Source organism: Vicugna pacos, chromosome 6, assembly GCF_048564905.1.
Source record: "Vicugna pacos chromosome 6, VicPac4, whole genome shotgun sequence".
Lineage (NCBI taxonomy): Eukaryota > Metazoa > Chordata > Mammalia > Artiodactyla > Camelidae > Vicugna > Vicugna pacos.
In genome coordinates, this window is record NC_132992.1 from 23,143,289 (window position 1) to 23,163,386 (window position 20,098).

Genomic DNA, 20,098 nt, shown 5'->3' on the forward strand with positions numbered 1-20,098 from the left:
TGTGAGTTTAAAAGAAATGCCAACACACCTCAGATTGTTAAACAATCATGATATGGTTCCTACCATTTTTAGAGGTAGCTAGATCTGTTTATAGATCTGTGTGTCTATGAGAGAGAGGGGAAATGGAGTTGGTAATTTTTGTGTTTGAAATGTTTCTTACCAAATCAGTGTCTATTTCTTTGGGCAGTAAAAGAAACAATTTCTGAGTATGAACCAGAATCTTCCTTATGTGATTAGTATGTATGTAGGAAAAGTCTACAAGCCTATATTCCTTAAATATTAAGTGGCTATCTCTGGGTGTTGTCGTATAGTTGATTTTCATTTTGTTTTTGCTTACCTGTTTCACTTTGTATAAGTTTAAAAAAAAAAAACCTTCCTTTTTCCTGCTTTCCCTCTAGCATTGTAGCAATATAGTTCAGTATGACAAATTGCAATAGTGTGCAATCTGTTCAGCTGGTAGCTCTCAGTCACAGCACTTCTCCCACTTGATAATGAGCCTATGAAATTTCAAATACTGCCCGCTGGATGCTGATGGCTTACAGAGCCGTAATTATCTTAAGTGCAGTTTCTCATTATAATATGCCGAGTCTGGTTACTGCTCTTTCCAAGGAAAGAGCCAAGCTCTGCTAGTGATAGGTCTGCTGAAATCCACCCTTAATTTTCCTTAGACCTGGAAAACTAAGGAATAGAGTAGATTTTAATGTTCTGTAAATCAGAACAGTTTGGAATTTCAGGCCTATAATTGTGGAGTCTATTACTATTTAAGTTTTGGGTTCTTGGGAAAAAAATTAAACACATAGCCATTTGTATTTAGGTTACAATTTTTAATTTCTTTCATTTCAGTTTTAAAGCATGATTTGCTTCAAATGTAAAACAATTTAGCATAAAATGAGTCCATAGTTCAACATAGAATGCCATCTGATTGAGGATTTTAGCTATTGCATGATCCTTTATAATAGAGCAAGGGTAAAGAGTTACATCCTGATGTTTTGGTTTACAGTATATACTCAGACCAATAACTCCCAAGTTAAAACTGCTTATGAATTCAGGTGGCTATTTGACCAACAGTGAGGGGAAGAGCTGCTTTGGAACTATTTTAGTTAATCACCTTGGACCAACTGTTTGGCCCTTCACCTAGTAGAAGCTGTCAACTGATTCTTAAATTGACTACTTGAGACATGTATAACCATAGTAGTGCCTCATAGCCCCACGATTTTGCTGTGTGCTTCATCTCCCCCAGAAAAGTTTACCAGCTGATCTTCATCTTTTCTTGACTTTGAAATCAAATGAAGCATATCTCAGTATGTCCTTACCTAGTCCAACCTTAAGAGCTCCAGCTGACAAGACTCTTACATACAAGAACCATAGACTGTATGTTTTGTCCTGTATTTTCTCCAGGCATGTCAGCACCTTGGTGATTTGGGCACATTGGTATGAGGCAGCATGAGTTGTATATTAGAAGAAAAACCATTAAATAATAAAGGTCTTTTTACCCACTACTGTTCGTGGTTTTGATTTTTTTTTCCACTAATAAGTTTGATACTGTACATCTGAGAATCTCATTTATAGAAAAGCTTTTTTTTCCCCCAGTAGCAGTTGGGTCATTATATATTATGTAAAATGTCTATTGAGAAAAATTTGAGAATTATTTAATGAGGAAAGTAAAAAATCATCCACAGTCTCATTACTATTAACATTTTGGTATATCCTTCTAGTCTTTAATGTGTGTCTGTGGTTATATTCACATCATATTGTAGATATGATTGTGTCATCATTTATTCCACTTAACAGTATATCATAAACATCTTCACATATCACTTAAGAAGTCTTTGTAATCATTATTTTAATGACCAAATATTCCATTACACTGAGTATACTATACCACTTTTCTGTTGTTAAAATGTTGACTGAATATCTTTGTTTATAAAGATCTGTCATCATTTTAGATTATTTTCTTAGTGTAGATTCAAGCAAGAGAAATTACTGAAAGAGTATTAACATTTAAGACTGTGCATGTTGTCAGATTGCTTTTTCTGCTGATTAAGAACTACAGCTTTTCATGTAGCTAAACCAATTCCCAGAAAAATGGACTGTGAGATCCAGTGCTTAGTGTGTTTGAGTGGAAAAAATCAGTAGATGTACCTAATTTATTACTTCTAAAATCTCTTATGTAACTCATGAAGCAGTTATTTGGGCAATCCCAGTAGCACACATTAGTTTTGAAAAGCTTAGCTCTTAAAGAAGGGTATTTTTACCATTAAATTGAACAAGATCTACTTAGTAACTGCCTTATTCTGCACAGCTTTCCTGGGATACCTTACCTGAGCTTCCAAACCCTACAACTGAGAATTACTTAGGGAGCGATGAGTTTTATTTAAAATCAGTATTTGAGTAACCATCATTTAAACACGTGCATCTAACATTAGGCAAAATGAAAAAAATGGACTAAACTCTCCTTCCCTGCCTGCATTATGAGCTAAATGATTAGAGTTAGGATTATGGGTAGGAAAAATAATCTCATCTATAGAATCTGAACTATGCCTATGCTGATCAGAATCTTGTCAGGCAGACCCCTCCAAGTGGGGAAAAATTCTTAACTTACAAATCTGAGTGGCTGCAGTAACCCAATATAGAGAAAAAGACAGGTGTTTTCTAAAATAAAAAAGCATGCTTTGCCAAATGTTTACATTATTATTAATGAAAAGACATCAAAAGAAAAAATTGTGGTTTCAACTGGAAAGCCCTGTGGCTCAAAGGTCAGCTAGAGTAAACAAGAACTCCTATAAAAAGCCATTTACATTCCCTTCATACAAGATTTATTTATGAGGGATCCTTCCAGGAAAGAGTCTGACTGAGACTAAAGACTGTTTGGCCAGGATGTCCTGACTGGACAACATTCAGAACATGTGATCAGTGCGTGATCCTAGAAGCCATTCACAAGGTCTTTGCTCCCCGGTGCCTTGGCCTTTGCTTCCCTTCCTCCTACCCCATGACATTTACCAAGTGGATCCCCCCAATTATCTGTCCATTCAGGGTGACCCTTTGAAAAACATGAGAAAAAGTAAATGTAGTGTGGATTTTTCTTTCCTGGTGGGGAGTATAAAGCTCCAATGTCTTCTTTCATTCTGGCTTTTTCAGTCATTCAGCAAGTCTTTCCTGCAGTTGGCTTTGTGCCCAGCACTGTTTGGGTATTTGGGTGCAGAGTGGCCTCAGAGGCTATTAACTAAAGAACAAGAGTGAGACCTAGGCATGTCCTTGCTACATGACTTCATAGGCTCCTTCCCAGACCACCCTGAAGCCTGTTCTCTAAGGCTTGTTCCAGCAGAAACCATGAGTTGAAATTCCTTTTCAGCCCCCTAGAGGGCACCCAAACCATCATGTTGCCTTCTGGGATTCTGTTTCCTTTTAGCCCCCAAAACATTAATTCGTGTTATATCCATACTAGATTTATTAAGTAGAAAGGAACTTCTCAGCAGTTTGATTTAGATGTTTTTGTTTGTAACTGATTGAACAGTGTGTGATCCAGGATGGACACTAATTTCTTTGATTTTAACAACCCAAGGTTCCCATAATCCTTATTTTTTTCCATGATAGTATGATAAAATTATATTGAATACAACCAAACATTGCTGCTTATACCATCTACCTCATCATTAAAAAACATTTTCTCAATACATTATTAATATTTCAAAAAAATACATTTTCCACTATTATATTTCTAAGTTTTGCTACTAATTTATTTTTACATAGATTCCTTTCTCTGGTATTTTTTTGTATATAGTACCTGTTTGTGAGTGATTACCATGTCTGGGGACTTATCTCTCTGGCTGTCCAGACTATGGACATAGCCCATCTTTCTGCCTCTACTCTTTCTTTTATTGTAGATCCCATTTGCCTTCTGTCTCTCTCCCTGTCCCATCCCTGTTCCCCCATCTCCACCCCAAGAAAAAGTCCCAGCCATTGGATGACTCCATCAGCTCTTACATAGAGATCAGAGAGAAGCCTCTGACCCCTGCCCCTCTACCTACCAAAGTAGGAGAGAGAGATGCTTGGGATTGAGCAATCTTTTTAAGGCCAGAGTGGAAGAATTACTCTGTAGAAATTATTAAGGCCCTGGAAAGTTCCACCAATTTTTTTTTGAACCCTTATTATTAAATATTCTCCTTTGGGATATGAGGTATCAAAATTTCCATTTACATTATCCTGTATCTGTGGGAAAATGTGTTTGTCAACTGGCAGTTGCCTTTTAACTTTTTGGTTTGCCTTTTATGGTTTAACCATAAAAGATGACATCGTGTGTATAAAATTATGAAATATTAAACTTTATGATAAAATTCAGGGATAAACTAGTAGAACTTTCATGAGAGTACAAAACATTTGGAATTATGCCCTACAAGAGGCCTCCAAACATGATGTTACTTACCCATGCCTGCCTCTAGGAAAGCTCTATTTAATTGAATGCAAACAATGGACAGATTTCTACTGGGACCTACCCAACTCAGTGATTAACTAGAATACTTACTTCAAAATAGTTCCTTCACTGGTATTCATGTTTGCCATTGATATGTCATCAGTTAGTCACTTCAACTATATTCAGAGCATCCTCATTTTAAATTGCAAGAAACAGACCTTCAGCAGGTGACTTTACCAAGGAAGAACAGCATTAAGAGATGAGAGCATCCTGATGTCAATGTGCTTCTTTTTTCTTCTTTTTTTAAAATAGGACCCACACAATAAAATTCATTTTACTATGGGATTTAGTACATATACACTGTATCTGAAATCATAAAACAGTACTTATCCTTATGACCTTTGATGTGTTACTGTATTTTCTAATCAGTTCCATTTCCTTGTTTAATTTATTTATTTAATGTGGTGTTGACTCACCAAACTCATTTCATGACCAATGATAGATGTGACGTGTAATTTGAATAACACCGACATAAATGAATTTCCATTTTTATTCTTCATTATAGTCATGAAGAAAAAGGATTAGCAGCTTGATTTAGAGGACTGTAAAGTTTGCTAACCAGTGTAATGCAATCCCTTTCCCTTAGAAATGTTCTGGAAAACAACCTCAAATGGCAGGAACATGAAAATACAAGATAATCTTAAAATATGTTTATTTTATTCAGAAGAACTGGGTTCAAACTGAGCCCTTAATTGTATGTGTGTACAGAGATAGATCTTGTAGTCAAAGCCTGCTCTTTGTGATCTAGCATGGGCCTTGTACCTAGAAGATATTCAGTAAATATTTGCTGCCAAAATGAGTGACAGTGGCACCTACTGGTTTATTTGTAATTCTAGATTTCTTTAAAATCTTGTAGGATGTAGAGGGAAACAGAAAATTGTATTTTATTGTTTCTGTTAAGGGCTATTTTGGCCTTCATCAAAAAGAACTTTAGTTCCATCCTATCTTCATGGATTGATCCTAAATTCAACTTAATACATGGAAGTCAGAGTCATAACCTGAGTCTTAATCCTGACCTCAGGTCATTTTTATGGAACTAACTTTCTTCATAAGAAATTGAGTGGTTTGGAATTATAATCATTGGTTCCCAAATTATTTGAAGTCATGATTCTTGGGGAAACATCAGGAAATACTGACTGACTTGCCCTCTGTATGAACTAGGAATGATTTAACTTGCTAAAAATGTGACTGTTACATAGATAGAGATCTCTGCTTCCATAGCGAATTTCTGTGTGATACTTGCCAAATGTTTATATTGCACGTCAGTCAGTATTAGTGGACAGCAACAATATATCTGCAAATTGGAAGATGATTACCATGGTTTGATTTTAGCAACAGAGCACCTTTGTACAGTGTGTCAAAGAAACATGGGTCAAGTCTGAATAACCACTAAAACTTTTTCTAGGCCTAGACACTGTTCTGTATTCAGAGATCCCTCTCTTTTGCCATATGCCATTTTTCTTTCTCAGTTTTTCGCTCTAAAATATCCCTCCTTCTTCTGCAGAAATGACATCTTTGTGTTCCTGCTAAGTACACGAGCTGGAGGACTGGGTATCAATCTGACTGCTGCAGACACAGTAAGTAACGAGAGCACAAAAACACACTGGGAGTGCAGTTTTTCTATTATAAATATATCGTTCAGTTGGTATTGCCCTTTATTTTGTGTCACAGACTTTTCATTTCTTTGCCTCTTGTTATGTTAAGAAATAATGGTTGCAGTTTGCCTGGAACTGGGACATTTTAGCTTTCTTTTGGGACTTATCTCTCCATTCTCTTGGAATAAGTTTCTTACACAGTCATTCAGTACATATTTAGTAAATGCCTACTGTGTGTCTGATACTGTTCTAAACATTTGGAATATGTCAGTGAATACACAGTCTGGGAAAAATTAGTTCAACCAACTAGATTTGTTTGTTTCAGAAGCTGTAACTGAACAAATCAAAAAGGATTGTTTTATTACTCTTATACATTATTCCATCATAGGAAAAACTCATATTTTTGTATCCCTAACTTCAAAAGGTGGTTGGAGGGCATTACAATTGGTAATTTAAAAAATAAAATAAAAAGACATTCCATCAAATTATGTATCCTTTCATACATCGTCTCCTTGGAGGAATACTTCAGCATCTGAAAGGGAGAAGAGAAGGGTATTCCTTTTGAACCTCAGAATTATTCCCAGGATTCAAATATATTTAATAACAATTTCAGTAACCTAGAGACATAAAAATGCATAAATAGGAAATTGTTTTGTAGAAGACATAACCCTAAAAAGGTCATTTAATGTGGTCATTGTGATGCCTCTCTGTGAAATACAGAGCGTCAAAATCCCCACAAATATGAGGGGGATGCAAACCCTGGAGAGTCGTAGAGAAATGAATGAAATGCAGGGGTAAAGAGGCTTGAATAAGCTCACAATAGTAGAGCTGGAACTAGATCCCAAGTTTCCCAGCCTCAACTTCTAGGCTGTGTCTGTTCTCTTTGTTAACTGCTACACTGTAGAACTGCCTGCCTTCAGGAATGAAAAACAGATTCTGTAATATCACCAAGTCATCGACCATAGGACTTAGCTGAACCTTCCTCAGCATCTAAACCTTGTCACAGTTAATTAGGTTGGGACAGGGTTCCAGGGCCTGAGGATTGCTGTAAGCACAGCTGGGTAGGTGCTGTATCTAATGTGCCCATCATAAGCCTCAGTCATCTTAAGGGACAGCTGTTGGTGGTGGTAGGTAGGTTCTCTGATGTGGTAGCTCACTTGATGTCATATCAGCAGAAACTTGGCTTTCTCTTTGCCCCTTGGTACTCTGCTTTCTCTATTGTTCAAGCATTCCATACTGTCCCAGTTAGTCATACTCTTACTGTGAGTATAGGATTTATCACTTCCTCCTAGCTGATCTTTTAGATGCCAGTCTCAGCCCCTAGCCCCAGACTTTCTCTGTTAGTTTGTTTATAACCTTTATTAATCGTCCTACTTCCTTGCTTAAAACTTTTCAGGAAGTCTCCATCGTCTCTAAGATAAAGTATAAGATCCTTTATACATACAAAGCCCTTCATTTAGTGGCCTTTATCTCCCTTTCCAGTCTAATTGCCAGACTACTTCTCCTTCCGAATTTATGCTCCAGAAATAATGATTGACTTGTAGTTTCCAGGACAGTGTTACATAAACAACTCCCTCAGCATAGATCATTCTCCTGGGCACATCTCTTCTTCCACCTGGTAAACTTCTGATTGTTTTTCAAAACCTTATTCGCGATGAGGGGTTGCTGTTTTATATGGGCTGGTGTAAGGCTTCTCTGATAAGGTGACATTTGAGCCAAGATCTGACAAAAGTGAGACAAACAAGCCAATTATATATCTGGCAGAAAAGAAGAGCATTCCAGGCAGAGGAGATAAGTGCAAAGTCCTGAGGTGAGAACATACTTGGCATAATCAAGCAATAAAGCAAGCCTTTTGTAGGTGGATCAGAATGAATGAGGGGAGAGTGGTGTGAGATGAGTGTGGCTGAAGCATATCATGTAGGGCTTAGTAGGCCATGGTTAGGATTCTGTGGTGGGAGGCTACTGGAAGAATCTGAAGAGAGGAAGAGCATGTTTTGGCTTGAGTTTTAAATATGTCCTTCTGGCTTCAGGTGGGTAGGGTGGGGAAGACTATAGGGAAAAAGGTAGAAGCAAGAAGTTTCAATTAGGATTTAGACACAAGATGATGGTGACTTGGACAATGATTAAAGCAGTGGAGGTGGTAAGAATCTTAGCAGACTTTCAGTAGCAGTGTCACCCAGGCAGTGGGGTCTGAAGTTTAGGAGAAAGATTAGGGCTGAAGATGTATTTTGGAATCATAAGGTCATAGATTAACATTAAGGCCAGAGGCTAGATGAGAGGAGGTCTAGCAATATTTCATATGATTAAAATGTCTTTCCCTTCTTCTCAGCCTGCCTATCTCAGGTTTAGTCTGTGGTTTCCTAAGGAATGGTTCCCATAGTTGTTCATTTGAATGGCCAGAAAATAAGCAGGTTTAAGGGAGAAGATCTGCATCTTATTTTTAGAGTTCACATAGTTTGCCTAGGGAGCTCCTGGTAGCCACAAAGGACCAAAGTAGACCCCTAACCCCAGAGCTGGAGGAGTAGAAGTGGGAATTCCCTTTATATCCTGAGGCCTAGAGAGAGGCTCTGAATATTCTGAGTTCCCAATTCGAAAATAATTTACATTTAATTTCGAGGGTAGGGCTTAGGAACTCACTTGTAAATTAAAACCTCTTGGAATACTCCTCAGAAAAAAATGAGACCACAGGATTGAAATGAGTTCCTAGATTATGCTTTGTATGAAGTCAAGTTATACTCTGTGTGCATGTATTGTAAGAGAAACAATAAGTTTAACTGCTTGCTTGGCATTTTTCCTTTGTCCTGAGATTTATTTAGCTTTGGAAGATCCCCAGAACCATTTATGAATAAGGAAGAGGTTAGTCAGCCTAAAACGTTAAGAAAAACTTAATGTTTTATGACTGAGAATGCATATATAAACATGTATTTGTAAACAGTGGGACTCTGTCTGGCTCACTCTGTTAGTAAAACATGATTTTAACATGTGATTAATGGCAGCTGCCCCTTACTGCCTTTGTTGTTCTTTGTGTATTCTTCCTGAAGTAGGGATCTCTTTGCATTTGACACTGTTTAGTAAGGGATTGTTATGAACTGCACTGTTGGTTTGTTTCTGTCAGATCTGTTTTAAATGTTTATGTTTAGAGAGAGATTGAGGCACTTTTGTCCCTTCATAGCAATGTTAGAAGTCCTATATCCCATGAGACAACATGGTACAGCTTTCAGCCCTCCCAGGGGACTGAACTTCCACCCATTCTCTTTAGAGGAGAAAGTTCCACCCTCCAAGTGTTGGCGCAACTTTTTCCAGTTGTTTTCCATTTCACTTCCTCATCCCCTGAAATCCCTCATTGACCTGTATAGCCAGGTGCCTCCACCCCATCTCAGCTGTCACCTTCTTTGCTTTCTTCCCCTCATCCCTCCCCAGTGCCTGTCCAGCTTGGTGTTTACAACTCCATAAAGGTACTGACTATTAATATATTTTCCTTTAGTCATTGTTGAGCCACGCTTTGATTCTCTGGCTTTAATCTTTCCTAGTTAAGTCAGTTGTTGCAGTTCTTTCATTATTTGTTTTTCTGTAGAATGTCTCATTGAGCTCCATAAACTTGATTACCAAATACAGGTGTCATCTCTGTGCCACTCTCATGGGTGTTGTCTACCCCTGAACTCCTCTCCGCAAGTTCATGTCATGGTTGATTGTGTTCATTTTATTGTCACATTAGATAATAACCATACATCTAACTTGGTTTTTAGGTCTCTTACTCTTGTTCTTGTCTTTATTAGTTTATACATATTTCGTATTCTTTTTCCCTGGGTATTTTTCTAAGTAGAATCTGATTTTATTTTCTCTCCCCAGTTCCTCACCTGTTTTAATTCATTTGAATGATATAGAGCCACTAAATGGGGGCAGGTACCTTAATGTTAAATTGCAAGCCTATCTCCTTAGGTTTTAATCTTCTTAACTGTTTATGATCTCAAAAGAACCCAAGTTGAATCAGCTTTGGTTGTCACTGAGACTTCCAGGAAAAAATGTAAATATGGAGGAAGCACCTATGAAATGATTCATAATATAGGATTCCCCATTATGAATTTATGCTGAACCATTGCCTCAGGCTTGGACTATTAAAGACACTGTTTTTTGAGTGAGACATCAATTCTCATTGTCCACATAGATAGTCATGTTAGGTATGTTGAGCAAATAATGCCCCCTCCCCAGTACAACTGGAGGTCTCATTTGCATTAACTCTGTCTTTCCTTCGTTTGTTCTCCCTGAAAATACAAACTGGATATCCTAGAATTTTGCATATCCTGTGCAAGCTCCAAAATGTCATGTGGTCAGATTTGCTATACTCCTGCAAGTGACAGGCATTGTGTACTTCCACATCCTAGATCTGTGGGCACTATGGATTAACAATAAGCTTTTGTAATGATTTTTTTTCTTTGGCAGGCAGTTTGAAACTTTTTCCTCCAAGATTCTAACCTATACTAAAAATTGAGGGAATATACCTCCTATTACAGGCAAGACAAAAGGAGCATCATCGCAAAGAACAAGTGAGGGTCCTTATTAGAGGCAGGAGCAGTGAAAATGCTGATGTCTTTTATCCATCTTCACTCAAAGTGAAATCTGTAGAAAATGGCAGGAGAATTGCTTCCATTTTAAAATGAGAAAACAAGTAAATTACTTAGGGATAGTGTTAAGCATTGGGGAAAGCATCTGGAGGAACATTTTCAAGAGAGATGCATCACTCTTCAGTTTACATTTCTAGGCTCTGTCCAGTTGTGATCGCCCCTAAGAGATTCTAGTACCAATCGATTAGTATTTGTTGAATTCTACTTTGCACTGGTGGGTGGTGTCTGTCCTCATGTAGGACTAGATAGGAAGATCTTTTTAAATATGTAATATACATGAAATAATTGGACACCCATAAAGATAGTGATTAAGTGGGAACTTGGACCAGGGTAGGCAGTGCAACGTTTTGCCAATAGTGCAGGTGGTGGAGGGAGACTGTTAAGACTGTGAACTCAGGACAGTCTCTTCCTAACTTATAAGATGAAGGAAATACATAAGGTTTTTATGAAGATTAGTGAAATACGTATACACATCTGTTGGAAGTGCTTAACAGATTGCAGCTGTTATTATTTCTAATAGGAATTCATGAGGAATAGGAAAAAGAGACATTGTTACAGGCAAGAGAAGTCAGGGAGGTCTTCCTGAAAGTGGTGAAGCTTAAACTGCACCTTAACCGATAGAGAAGAGTCGAGGAATTCTAAGTCAGAAAATCAGCTTGAGCTAGAAGTGATGCAAACAAATGTAATATATGTAAAGAACACCAAAGAGACCTATCTGACAAAAGGGAGAGGTTGTGTTTATGTTAGGAAAGAATGAAAATGAAGTTGGCTTAGTATAGCAAGGCTTGATTATTGAGAGGAGTTTGGACTTGGTGTGTTGCCGTATAATCAGCAGAGAGTCGGAGTGGTCACCAGCGGTACCCAAAGTAGACTGAAGAAGAAAGAGATAAATCTTGGAAGCTCACTGGTCTAGAAGCAATAGTGAGCCAGATGTAGCTGTTAAGGCCCTGGCCCAGGAGAAGACACTGGGACTGGAGAAGGGATAGGTTTGCTTCTGAAGATGCACTGGCTGGCTTTGGTGACTTGGTTGAATGTAGGAGAGGACACATGAGAGATGAGGGTCATTTTGAACTGGCTTTCTTTTAGAAGGTCCACTGTATTGATAATAGCCTCAGGGCTGAGCCCCTAGGAGTCTGTTGGTTTTAGGTTCACTTGTGGGGCAGGGGACGGGGGAGTACATTTTGTTGCTATTTGTGTTTGTTGTTTAGCAAACTAGAAGTAGCTTCCAGAGAACCCTTTAAATGTTTCTTGGCTGGAATTCAAGGGACAGGAAATGATCCTGCTGTTGGAAACCTGAGAATACTAGGAAAGCTATGCCTGTCTCTTACCAAGGTAGGCCTAGGGTTAAAAGGAAGGCTTTCATATTCCTCACATCCCAGGCCCACTGCTTACTTAGGCTGTGTAATCTTGGATAAAGTCTCTAATTCCTCTCTGCCTCTGTTTCCTCATCTATAAAATGGAGGTCTTTAATAATACCTAAATCAGAGTGGTAGTGGAATTTAAGGGAGTTAATACACATACAGCATCTAGTACAATGACTGGCAAATAGTGAGCCCTAAGTGTTAACTACTAATATTATTGCCACTCTCTCTTATTAAATGAAAACCCTGAAAAATGCCCAGAGTATGTCCCTTTTGCCTACGGCAAGTGAAGGAATGGCTTGGTTTTATGAGTGGATATCTGCTCATCTTTAAATCATAGACCAAAGTCTGGCATTAAACTGTTGCAACAGATGAGTGGCTGAGTTGGTCTCAGAATTTCTGGTCTTCCCCTGAGATTGCCTCAGTCGTTGCTGTATTCTTGTCCTGCCTGTGCAGGTGATTTTTTATGATAGTGATTGGAACCCCACTGTGGACCAGCAGGCCATGGACAGGGCCCACCGCTTGGGGCAGACAAAGCAGGTTACCGTGTACCGGCTCATCTGTAAAGGCACCATTGAAGAACGCATTCTGCAGCGAGCCAAAGAGAAGAGTGAGGTAAGCAGAAGGCAAAGGAAGTGCTATACTGGTAGAGAAAAATCCAGCCACACTGACTGACTAAGACTCCCTTGCCTTTAGTTCGTCAGAAAGACTCTAAAATTTCTTCTGAATAGAAAATAAAATCAGGACCTGTACAATAGCAGTCTGTATTGCCCTGGCCATTCCTTGCTCCTTTTCTACCAGAGTGCTGTCTACAACCTACATTCAACTGTTTGTTGTTCATGAGAAGAGGACCCCAGTCATGGTCCTCATGTTTGACATAGTTGCCTATTCATGGGAAGAAAGAATGATGTTTGAGATCTCACCCTAGTACTTCCACTGTAATCAGCCTCTGAGTTGTGCGCCACATTTGCTAGTTTCTAAAGAAATGATTGTTTTTGGCTCTTTTCCTTCTTGATTCAGTATTACTGGATCTTACAGCTATCGATTGACAGTCCCAACCAAAGAAGGTCTTATTGTCCTTTTTGTTGGACAAATGATCTGGATGAGCCAGTCATGTGAATGGAGAAGAAATAGAAATCCAGAGGCTTCACCAGAAGAGCAGATTGAAAAAGATGTTTCTTGCTTTCTGGATATTTGCCGTAAGAAAATGGATGCCTGGTAGTGATGTTTTGATCTGCTTTGTATAGATTCAGCGGATGGTGATTTCTGGTGGGAACTTCAAACCAGATACCTTGAAACCCAAAGAGGTGGTTAGTCTTCTTCTAGATGATGAAGAGTTGGAAAAGAAATGTACGTACTCTAGACCTTTTTTTAATGCTCTCTCCTCCCTAAAAAAGATGTTTCTATGGCCTCACACATCTGAGAATGGAAGGGGCCCTTGGCTCTGTGCCAGGGGTAAGCAAAGCCAAAAACTGTGTTTGGGTAGAAACATTTTTTATGTTAATATTTTATATTAAAACCAAAGCAAAAAAAATTAAAGGTGGGGAGGGTATAGCTCAGTGGTAGAGCACATGCTTAGCATGCATGAAGTCCTGGGTTCAATCCCCAGTACCTCCACTGAAAAAACACACACACACACACACAAAAACAAAACAAGGATGTGTTATGGAGTAGAAGGCAAAATTCACATGTCCTTTTAGAGTAATATGATTTGAAATAAATGTGTACCAGGAAAGCTATATCCCTAGACTCCTCAGCAGTAATTAATTTACTCTGTTCTGTCCAGAGAAATTTTTTATGGCGATTTTGGAAAAGCACACTGCTGTATGTAACATACAGACTTCTCCCAGCATTCCTGGCTTTTGAGAACAGTGGGTTTCTAACTTACCTTGTGAACCTCTGAGGACGTCATAGCATCACATCAGAGAATGTGATGAAGCTCCTTTCTTATGGTGCTCACATTTCCCACCACCTTCTAAAAACCTGTTGGGACTCTACAACCATACTTGATCTGCGCGATGCAGAGAGAGGTTAAAAGGCTGAAAAGAAAAGGAAAAAGAACGAAGGCAAGGAAAGACTCGTAATAATGAAACTGAAATCATGGGTTGAATCCCAAAACTGTTAAGAATTCAAGGAACTCTGTTCCTTCTCCAAGTTAGAAAACCACCAGTGATCTGCCTTAGATGGATAGAAGTCATACCTTGAAACATAAATGTCAGAGAATACGGCCACCTTAATTTCAGAGAATGAGGATTACGATTTCCACAGGTACTTCATCATATCTTTTTTTTTTTTTTCTTGATAGTGAGACTCCGGCAAGAAGAGAAACGGCAGCAGGAGGAAACCAACCGAGTTAAAGAACGCAAGCGCAAGAGGGAAAAGTATGCAGAGAAGGTATCTCAAGCTTGGGGTGGCCAATAGGGACTGGTGAGGGACAGGGTGGTGCTTACAGAAAAGGTACTTCAGAGAAAATTGCTTGTTGTCCTGGTTACTGGTTGGTATCCTGCTCCATCTCTATGATATGCAGCAGATCTGTGCTGACTGATGTTCTATAGGGAGAAATGCAGCCTTGGTAGATCTGTACTCTTCTGAGACTTACCCTATCTGCAGTCACATGCAATTACGGAAACCATTTGTTGGGACTGTTGAAAAGCATAGGCTAAATGTGAGTAAGATGGATATTAGTTACATTATTAGATTTTGTAGAATCTTAGAAAGGGCCTAAGAGGTCATTAGATCCAAACCTTCCACCATAATTCTGCTAGTGTACCATTCAGTGTCACCTAACTACTAGAAAAATAAAATGGGCAGAAGAACTGAACAGACATTTTCCCAGAGAGGTAATGCAGATGCCCAAAAGGCACATGAAAAGATGCTCAACATCGCTATTCATCAGGGAAACGCAAATCAGAAGCACAATGAGATATCACTTCCCACCTGTCACAATGGCTAGCATCAAAAGAAATACAAATAACAAATGTTGGGGAGGATGTGGAGAAAAGGGAAACTTCTTACACTGTTGATGGTAGTGTAAACTGTTGCAGCCACTATGGAAGATTTCTCAAAAAGCTAAAAATACAACTACCATATGACCCAGCAGTTCTACTCCTGGGTATATATCTGAAGGAAACAAGAATACCAGTTTGAAGATACATGCACCCCAGTATCATAGTAACATTACTTACAATTACCAAGATATGGAAGCAGCCTAAATGTCCATCAGCTGATGAATGGATAAAGGATGGGGTGGGGTATGGGGGTGTGTAAAATGGAATACTGCTCAGCCATAAAAAAGAATGAAATTTTGCCATTTGCAGCAACATGGATGGACTTGGAGGGCATTATACTAAGTGAAGTAAGTCAGACAGAATGACAAATACTGTATGATAGAACAAACTAGTGAATATAACAAAAAAGAAGTATACTTACAGATACAGGGAACCAGTTGGGAGGGTTGAGGGAGTGGGAGGTACAAACTATTGGGTGTGAGATAGATTCAAGGATATATTGTACAACATGGGGATTATAGCCAATATTTTATAACTGTAAATGGGAAGTAACCTTTAAAAATTGTATACAAACTTTTTAAAAAGAAAAAAAATTGCTGGCCAGTCTAAATAAGCAATGGGTTAGAGATTTGAGAGTGAAGTCATAAAAGAGAACCTGAGGATGGGTAGAAATAGCAGCCCAGTCTAAGTGGAACATGATCCTTCATTTTCTCCATTTCATGCCAAGGATTTGAGCTGGTTTTTGCCTCCCTTCTGACATTTCCTGCTTGAAGCCACCAGGCTAACTGCACAGTGGGATGTAGTTCCTCTACATTCATCCCTGTCTTGCTGTTTGTACCAGAGTGTTATATCAGTAATCTTTATCACTGATCCTTATTCACATGCAAATCAGAAATGGGGTCTTCAGGACTTTTTCTTGTTTCAGTAATCAGCCCATTAGTTCTGATTAGGTTCCCAGACTTCTTATGCCCAGACTGTTAGTTTGAAACCATTTTACTACCCTCCAGATTTTTTCTGGTGAGTTTAGCTTACCTTTGGGTTGTACTACGCTTTATTCATCACCGTAGCTCTGGGCCCTCAAGTCCGACATCATTTTCCTGGACTGTTTGGTTTGCTTGAAGCACATTGTCTGGTCACACGTTAAAGCTGGTTCTGTTTTAAGTGGAGGTCGGCTTCTTCGCCTTATCCAAGCTCATATTGGGCCTTGTCGGTCAGCAGCCTAAGAGCCTGCCTATATTACATGTTCATCTTCCAGTAAATATACAGCTCTTCTTATTGTAAAATCCATACCCTCAATTGTACCTTCTACTAAGCAAAACTATTTCTAGCCTGAAGGATATATAGCCACTCACTATATTTACAAAGTTGACAAATCCCAGGAATGAAGAATCATATTTCTCCTAGACTGGGCTGCTCTTTCTACACATGTCCTCAGGTTCTCTTTTATGACTTCACTCTCAAATTTCTAACCTATTGCTTACAGTTATTTAGATTTAAAAATTACTGCTATACAGAAACAGTAGCAAAGAAGAAAAGGTTTTCTCATACAGGACATTATAGAGCTTACTGAGTTTGCAGCAGGTGCCATTCTTAATCTGAACATAGAAGTTTCAGATAAATACCCAGTGGTAATATAAACTACACAAAGGCATACCATATTACCCCTAATATAGGTCTAAATACAAATGCAGTTAGGTGCAGTGGTTGGTTGTGATTCCCGGAATTTTCAAAGCACGTTCTGTGATTCTACATCTCTAATCTGTGACAGAGCCCTACTAAACTTGGCTCTGGAACTGTTTAGTGTAGCTCAGTCACTCAATCCTTAAGCGTTTTTATCTAAATTGAGGAAATAATGACAAAAGCTATCTTAATATCCCTTGTGTATTGATAAGAACCCTCATTCTCCTTATGTGTATTTAAAAAGAAGGCAAAGTAAAAACAGATGTGCAGAAAATATACTAGGAGAACTGGCCCTCCCCTTGTGGGACTGCATCAGTTCAGCACCTGATGAGTGTGCTGCAGCTTGGACATGGTAGACTCTGACCGTGCACCTTGCCCCATGAGGAGTAGACTTGGCACAGCTTCGGTTCAGTGTGACTGACCTTTCAGCTCTCCATTATTGTGGTAGAATATACATAAACTCTCACTGAGCCATCCCTTTCTTCCTTCCTTAGGAGTTTTTCCTTCCTTAATAATATGCTAATTGAATAAAATGAAACCTAGAAGTTTACAAAGAGTCAAGTTTCTGTCATCACTTTCTTCTCCATCTCTACGTTTCTCTTGGTGCCTATCCTCATGCTTTTTCCATATTTCTTGATTTGTATGTTCCCAGAAGAAAAAGGAAGATGAATTGGATGGGAAAAGGAGAAAGGAGGGTGTGAACCTGGTGATTCCATTTGTTCCCTCGGCTGATAACTCCAACCTCTCTGCGGACGGGGACGACTCCTTCATTAGCGTGGACTCGGCCATGCCCAGCCCTTTCAGTGAGGTGAGGCTCCTTTTGGATGCCTTCATTGCAGCAGTGGGGACTGTGTTCTGACCTGGTAGCCTTTGCTTTTCCTAGAGTTCTCCTGCCTTGTAGAACGGAGTTGCACATGGAATCCGTAAGGAGAAAAGCAAATGAGGACAGGCTGGCTTCTCTGGAGCCAAAGCAGGGGGTCTGACTTTTAGGATCGAAGCCAGGCAGGAGAGGGAAATGATGGAGAGCTGAGAAGCCCGTCCTCACATAGACACAAGGGCCATGGGCTGTGGACACTAGGAGTAATGGTGATTGTGGCCCTTCCTCCTCTAGATCTCCATCAGCAGTGAGCTGCACACCGGCTCCATTCCCCCTGATGAGAGCAGCAGCGACATGCTGGTCATTGTGGACGACCCAGCCTCCTCAGCTCCTCAGTCTCGAGCCACCAATTCTCCCGCTTCCATAACAGGCTCCGTCTCAGACACCGTGAATGGTAAGGGATGCTTCTGACGAGATCCCGATTGCTTCTAGGATAATGGCGTTTTCTACTTTCTTTAAGGAAGAGTGGAGTAAAGCAAAAAGAATTTGCAGCCTCATTCTTTCATTAGCCCATTCAAGTGAACGGGAGAAAGAGAAGGCTTAGGGAAAGCAAAATAATAAGAACTTCATAAAGATTTCAAACTTCTGAAAGTTAACTTTTCTGGGCCTTTCCTTACTTTGTTCTGTAGGGCGCAGTGTTGCTGCTATTTCTTGAGGAGCTCTAGGTTTAAAAGTTAGGAGTTAAAGTTGATTCTCCCAGGCAGGAGAACATTGGTGTGTGCCGGTAAATCACAGGTAGAACGATCCTGGGATTCGTTTAGTAACGAACTAGTGTAAAGAAGAAATTCTGGACCAATGGAACCACTCTGTTGTTTGAGGTGTCCAGCTGTTTTAGCTGTTTACCATTCTTACTAATTCTGTGTTATTCTGTGGCCCAGTCATTAAATAGGGACATAGACTTCCCTGGGAGTCCTGAAACAAACACCCTGAAAGCCTGTCCAGCCTGTTCCCTGTCTAGGACAAGATTCTGTTAACATATGAAAAGATTGACTTTTTCCCCTCTTGGCCCATTTGTTCCCACAGGAATTTCCATTCAGGAAATGCCAGCCGCAGGACGTGGTCACTCAGCCCGAAGCCGAGGCCGCCCCAAAGGTTCAGGAAGCACAGCCAAAGGAGCAGGGAAAGGCCGGAGCCGAAAGTCCACCGCGGGCAGTGCTGCCGCAATGGCAGGAGCCAAAGCAGGGGCTGCAGCGGCTTCCGCGGCTGCCTATGCTGCATACGGGTACAATGTGTCTAAAGGTGCGGAGGCCCAGGGAACTGTGGGCTCCATTCTAGTCGGGGACAGTCTGGAGAGTCTGTTGAGTGTTCTGCCTGGTAGAGCAGGTAGGACACCCCCAGAGAAGAAGCTCCTTCCCAGAGCCCACGTTGGATTCTGCCTCTGCATTGAATGGTCCTGACTCTCCCCTTATCCTTTGACTTAGCACAGCACTGCCTTCAAAGTGGCAGTAACTGTGAAAAGAGAGAGCTGGATTTCTTGACCATGCTACTTTAAACAGAATTTTTTCTGCTTTGAGCACTTTTTTTTTTCCCAGACCCACATTTTAGTACTTAATTTGAATAGTCCAGGCTAGCATTAACATTTACCCAGTTTTGTGATCCATCACCTTAGGTGTTAAACATCTGCCGTGTGCATGGGAGTATAACAAGGACCCTGCACCTGGGTGTATAATGTAAATAAGAAGGAGAAGCTGTGCGGAATATGTTTAACAGCAGTACAAGGCAGTATGCATGTATTAAGTGAAAAAAGAGGGAAGGCCTTGACTGTGGTTGTAGATCAGAAGAAGGAAGAACCATGGACCTGATGACAAAGTTGTCAGACTAATTCAGAAGGAAGGAGAAGGATGATGAAGGATTTGGACTGGCGACAGAGAGTTGGCAGTGACCAGGGCAGGTTGAAGGTCACTGAGCAGGTCAGTCAGGCTGTGCTGAAGAGGAGCTGTGGGAGTCAAGGTTGGAAAGACCTGATGGGCAAGAGCTTATCAGGTGTATGATCAAGGGTCCTGGAAAGTTTGAGAAGGGAGGTGGCTTTTGTGACCATGACACCTGGAGAACAATTGTAGCGGTGGAATGTAAGACATCTGCTGGTAGTGAGAAGAGCAGCACTCACCACAGACTTCTCTGCCGATTCAAAATATGGTCTGGGAGGTGGGCAGCTATAGCTCAGTGGTACAGTGCATGCCTAGCGTGCACAAGGTCCTGGGTTCAATCCCTAGTACCTCCATCAAAAAATAAATAAATAAGTAAACCTAATTACCTCCCCCTGCAAATAAATAGATAAATACAATTTTTTAAAAACCAACCAAACAAACAAAAACATGGGCTTAAGATTTAGGGTTGTTGCAGCAAGTAAGAGCATTATTAAGTAGAAAGTACTGCTGTCAGTTGACCTCCCCTTTCTCCTCTTGCAGGAATATCGGCTTTTGTTTATTTGTTCATTCAACAAATATGAAGTATAATATCCCAGCCCAGTGTTTCCTAACCTTT

The 20,098-nt window shown here is 39.9% G+C and overlaps 1 protein-coding gene across 4 annotated transcripts in view; it reads left to right on the top strand.

The window, feature by feature from the left end:
- INO80 (INO80 complex ATPase subunit) overlaps positions 1–20,098 on the top strand; it is a 113,280-nt gene that overhangs the window by 90,688 nt on the left and 2,494 nt on the right. For 3 of the 4 annotated variants that reach the window (XM_072962655.1, XM_072962656.1, XM_072962658.1), the window contains 7 exons: positions 5,976–6,048; positions 12,506–12,664; positions 13,297–13,399; positions 14,355–14,443; positions 17,390–17,545; positions 17,849–18,008; positions 18,638–18,853. In XM_072962655.1, coding sequence (XP_072818756.1) covers positions 5,976–6,048; positions 12,506–12,664; positions 13,297–13,399; positions 14,355–14,443; positions 17,390–17,545; positions 17,849–18,008; positions 18,638–18,853 — 956 coding nt within the window. The remainder of the gene's footprint in view (positions 1–5,975; positions 6,049–12,505; positions 12,665–13,296; positions 13,400–14,354; positions 14,444–17,389; positions 17,546–17,848; positions 18,009–18,637; positions 18,854–20,098) is intronic. The other variant, XM_072962657.1, reaches the window with a different exon arrangement.